The sequence below is a fragment of the Aplysia californica genome, unplaced genomic scaffold (genome assembly GCF_000002075.1).
Source record: "Aplysia californica isolate F4 #8 unplaced genomic scaffold, AplCal3.0 scaffold00373, whole genome shotgun sequence".
NCBI classification, from domain to species: Eukaryota; Metazoa; Mollusca; class Gastropoda; order Aplysiida; family Aplysiidae; genus Aplysia; species Aplysia californica.
In genome coordinates, this window is record NW_004797643.1 from 632,716 (window position 1) to 637,623 (window position 4,908).

At 41.7% G+C, this 4,908-nt stretch overlaps 1 protein-coding gene across 4 annotated transcripts in view; it reads left to right on the top strand.

Moving 5' to 3' along the window:
• The first annotated feature begins 381 nt into the window (after window positions 1-381).
• The window catches only part of LOC101854965 (DNA-directed RNA polymerase III subunit RPC10), a 6,918-nt gene continuing 2,391 nt past the window's right edge, over window positions 382-4,908 (top strand). Inside the window, exons 1-3 of one of the 4 annotated variants that reach the window (XM_035971093.1) lie at window positions 382-577; window positions 4,050-4,137; window positions 4,748-4,889. In XM_035971093.1, coding sequence (XP_035826986.1) covers window positions 467-577; window positions 4,050-4,137; window positions 4,748-4,875 — 327 coding nt within the window. In that variant the 5' untranslated portion in view covers window positions 382-466 and the 3' untranslated portion in view covers window positions 4,876-4,889. Of the gene's footprint in view, window positions 578-4,049; window positions 4,138-4,747; window positions 4,907-4,908 lie in introns of those variants that run through there. The other 3 variants (XM_035971092.1, XM_005103470.3, XM_005103471.3) reach the window with 3 other exon arrangements.

A 4,908-nucleotide genomic window follows, 5' to 3' on the forward strand; every position in this document is an offset into this window, starting at 1 on the left:
GGCGGCCATATTTGATCCCCACCGCGGCGTACTGCTCGTGGCGCCGCGAAGAGAGAGAGGAGGCTCCATTAGTTCTAAATTCCTTGATTTTAACTCAACCTTCTTATCCAGTCGTTCTTCTTTTTGGTCAATTCAAAAGTATCATCGTCTTCATTTCAAGATCTAGCACATCTTTGTTCCGATTCAATGTAATATTGACAATACTGATATCATTTACGTACTCATTTCAAAAGATATGTTCTTTTATTTTTTTAAAAATACTGCTTGACAAGCTCTAAAATATGCTAAATAAACCTTTAAAGCAAAAAATTGACCCGTCTCTATTTTTCTGGGAGATTCTTTTTATGTTTACGAACAGAAACAAAACACGATAAATTTCAGTTTCCGTTTTCGGTTTCTTCTTCTCCAAATTTCGTCATTCTGTCTGAGTACTCTGAGCGAGCATGTTTACTACTTGAAGGAAAAGATGCTTACATTTTGTCCTGTTTGTGCTAACGTCCTGATTGTGGAGGAAGGACCTAAGTGTATGCGATTTGCATGCAATTCCTGTCCTTATGTTCAAAACATTACAAAAACGGTGAGTGTTTACACTACTGTCCTCTTTTCTCTTCTGATCTTCTGCACTTCTGGCTTCTGGGCAATCTGGGCCTCTGCCTCTGGCTCTGGCGCTATCACTTTCACTTTCGGCCAGCTCTAAAAATCTAGATGATCAGATCTAGATCTAGATTTTTCTAGATATCTAGATCTAGATCTCGGTATTCGGACTCGAGTCCGATTAGATTTTTTTGTACTAGATCTGGGTCCCATTTGGGTATTTTGACCCCTCCAACTCCAATTATTACACTGATGCCAACCACAGTACGATTTTACGTATTTTAAAATTAGAACGATTTTTTGACGAAAATACACGAATATGACTTTTCATGAAAAAATACGCATCCTGGAATGCGAAAAATACGAGATTCAGCTTGGGCGAGTAAACCTAATTTAACTAATTATTTCAAGTCCCATCTTTTAAACTTAAAGGCTGATGTTAGGGGACCGTACGCCCCAATGAATAGCGCTTGGCGCTAGGGGACCGTACGCCCCTATAGTGTTTGGCGCTAGGGGACCGTATGTCCTACCTGCGCTAAGGCGTGGTGTTACGGGACCGTAGGCAGATATGCATGCATCTGGACTTTGCAAAAATACTGGAGGAAAATGGCCAGTTTAACGAAGCTCCTGACGTAAGGAGTTATTACTAGGAGAATGTTTAAAATGTCTGAAAACGATTGTGAGGTATCTAGATCTAATGGCCGTGGGTGAACTGGTAAATTTTTACTTTCACTCCCGCACACAGATGCACTGTTTCAGGGGTCAAACTGCTGTACTGTTTGCTGCAGATCACACATAAAGCCACTAAAACTGTCGCAAATCAATTATTTTCAAGACAATTTCAAATCTAACTGTAAAATATCAAATTATGGGTGTAAAAACAGGGGGGCATGCTCCCCTGTAACCCCCCAGATTTTCTTTTACCCCAGTGGGGCAGGCCCCCCTGGAACCCCCCGATTGGTCCAAAGCATGTCTATCTCGGTTAAAAACAATCAAATATTTCAAAAACCATTAATTTGCGACGGAAATGAAGTTGATATTCGTGTTCAGCGCATCAATATTTAGTAGAAAATAGACAACTGGTAGCTGAGTGTGAGACGGGAGGGAAAGTAAAAAAATACCGGTGAACCAAAATTTGAAATTTGCTCACGTCTGCACCCACGTTGTTTGTTATGTGTGTCAATAAAAGAAATCAAAGAGAGGGAGGGAGAGAGAGAGAGAGAGAGAGAGAGAGAGAGAGAGAGAGAGAGAGAGAGAGTGTGTGTGTGTGAGAGAGAGAGAGAAACAGACAGAAAGGTAGTGAGAAAGAAAAAAAAGAAAGAAAGTAAAAAGGAGCGGGAGAGAGAGAGAGGGGGGGAGACAAAGTGTGAGTATGTGTGTGTGTTTGTGTGTGTGTTAGAGAGAGAGATGGGGAGGGGTCATGAGAGAGAGAGAGAGATGAACAAATTTACACAAACGCCAGAAATTTACTCACTTTTGCATGAGAGAACACGCTTGAGCACGCACACAGTTGTGATAGCGCGCAAGACGCAAGATCAACTCACATTCAGTGACAATAACAATAACATGAAAAGAAAGGGGGGAAAAGGACAGCTTGGAAAAGGTAGATGAAGAGCAAAGCAAACTATTGTAGAGACTTGACAGAAAGTCGGGTTGTGAACTAAGCACCGACGAATTAAAGTTTATTTGCAAGCGCATTACACATAATATTATACGCCTGTCCACATTAATAATAACTGGACTACTTTTGCGCGCAGGTGTCGTGTAACTATAGAGCGGTCAAAAATTTGTGGTGCAACTTTTCCTCAAATATCTCTTTTAACGGGAGAATCATTGTCACCCATACTTTGCACAGCAGTTTGTATTAAAAAACGCAGTGGCTATTTTTACGGCGAGCCGTAAAGATAGCCTCCCAGGCTATTTTTACGGCGTGCTGTAAAGATAGCCTCTCAGTGAGTCCCAGGCTATTTTTACGGCGATCCTCGAAAAGCGACCCTACTCCGCCTCTCATGTACGCGACATGCCTCAAAGTATTAGATCTAGGCCTATAGGGGCCGTTCAAAATATAAACTTACACCTCAGAGGGGAAAGGGTGTCTTTGGCTTCTGTAAGAAAAGTGTAAGATTGGGTGAGGAGGTTAACCAAATATGACACTTCTGTGAGATGAACGTTTTGCTCATGACTGGGAAGAAAAGGTAAAAGAAAAAGACAAGTGGATAAATGCCAGTAACAAGACCCAGATCTGCATGATCACTGCAGATCCTCGTTGTTGTTTTGTTTTGTTTTTTTGTTTTTTTTTGGGGGGGGGGTTGTTTTTTTTAGGGGAGGGGGGGGTTACAAATAATTTTGAAATTATGATGAAAATTCTGTAGGTGGACATCTAATTTCTTAATGCCATCGAGCATTGTCGCGCAATACTAAGCACTATTTTAGTGTGTGCGACCCATATAGATCTAAGTTTTGTTTAGATCTAATCTTGGGAAAGTCCGTCTTCTAAACAAGTGAGGCTTCCGTTCACTAGCCGTCCGTACTGTTCCTCAATGACTCGATTTTTAAAGTTTCTTTCATCGAAAGGGGGCCCAGCTAGTTTTGTATATAATGATGAGAGGAAAATATATAATAATAATAGATTGAAATACTTTTAAAGTCAAACAAGACCCCTGTACGACATTGAACACTGACATGTTGACTGCATACATGTATATTGTACGCATGTGTGCTCCCTTTTTCGAGCTGGTGAGCTGGTGAAAAAAATGTATTTTTTATTTCACAAAACCTCTTTTTTAAAGTGTATGTATCCATTGATGCTTACAAAGTGGCAACAAAATGGTTGGTATTTTCATTAGCCACCCCCCCCCCCCCCCCCTCCCTTTAAAGTAGGGATAGGGGAATGGAAAATTACGAAGCAGACTTTTGAAATACATATGTGATCATCTTAACCTGATTTTTGTCGTCTTTTTAGTACGCTTTACTGGCAAGCTGGTGAGGTGCTGTATGTGTCAGGTTTCCCAACCACCTGATTGCCTTGATAGTCGAAGCAGACTTTGTGCTGTTGAAGCAACAGAGGTGAGCAGAGTAAGTCTTGATTCCCTGTAAGGACTTCTCTGTTGACATCCACCCCTTGGCGCTCATATGACCTTATGCTGTTGCGAGCGCCGTAAAACCTCTACTAAAACAAACAAACACCCCTGATCTTCTGGTAGGAAAGATGTGCACCTAGCGTTCTTGGACAAGGACGAAAAATCTCGGAGGTCACGTTGCACATGTTAAAGATCCCTGGGTGGTCTAAAATCTATAACAGTAGGCTTCAGCCGCCACAAACGTCAGCCAAAATTCAAAATTTCCTACATGTCCCGCTCGCTCATATGACCTCTTACGCAGTTGCAAGCACCGTAAAAAAAATTTTAAAAAACAAAAAAACTTTAACCTAAAATATGTATGTCCCCACTCCGCAGATCACACACAAGGTGTATCCAAGGTTGAAAGAAGTGGATGATGTTCTAGGGGGAGCGGCAGCCTGGGAGAATGTGGACTCTACTGAAGGTGAGGGCCTGGTCTGTCTTATCCAGGACCAGTCACTCCTCTTGTGGACTCTTCTACTGGGTTTTGGGGTTGTTGTTTTTTTTTTTTTGGGGGGGGGGGGAGTTTGACTCTGTGAGGGATCCTGTCACTGTGGTGGATAGTCAAATGACATTGTCTGTACCATATGTCTTGTCGTCTGATTCCATTCCACCTGGTTCTTCTGTCTTTCTGTTTCCTTTTTTTCCCCTTTTGTCTGTCACTCTTATCTTAACACTTATCTCAAGAGTTTCAGTTGTATCTGTTGTCGTTATCACAACTCTTTTTTGCGGATGGTTGGCATATGCTCTGATGTGGTTTGTTCCTTCCTTTTTTCCCCCTTATACATGATATATCATTTTAATTTCTACTCCTTTGTGAGTTGTTGGCAGGTGCTCTGATGTAGTTTGCTTATTCTTTCCAATTAAATCTATGTTCTATTGTCCTGATCTCTCCTCCTTCTGTTTTGTATTCATTACCCTCTTGTGACACCTCTGATCTTTGGTGACTCTGATAGGACCTGTTTGTGTTGCAGGTGCCGTAAAACTTTTACTTTTGTACTGAACCTAATTTGTCTTTTTTTTCTTCTCCTCAGTGGTATGTCCCAAGTGCGAGCACAAGAGAGCTTTCTTCATGCAGCTGCAGACAAGGTCAGCTGATGAGCCCATGACCACCTTCTACAAATGTTGTAACATGGACTGTGCTCACAGGTGGAGAGACTGAGGCTGTGTGTGTGTGTGTGTGTGTGTGTGTGTG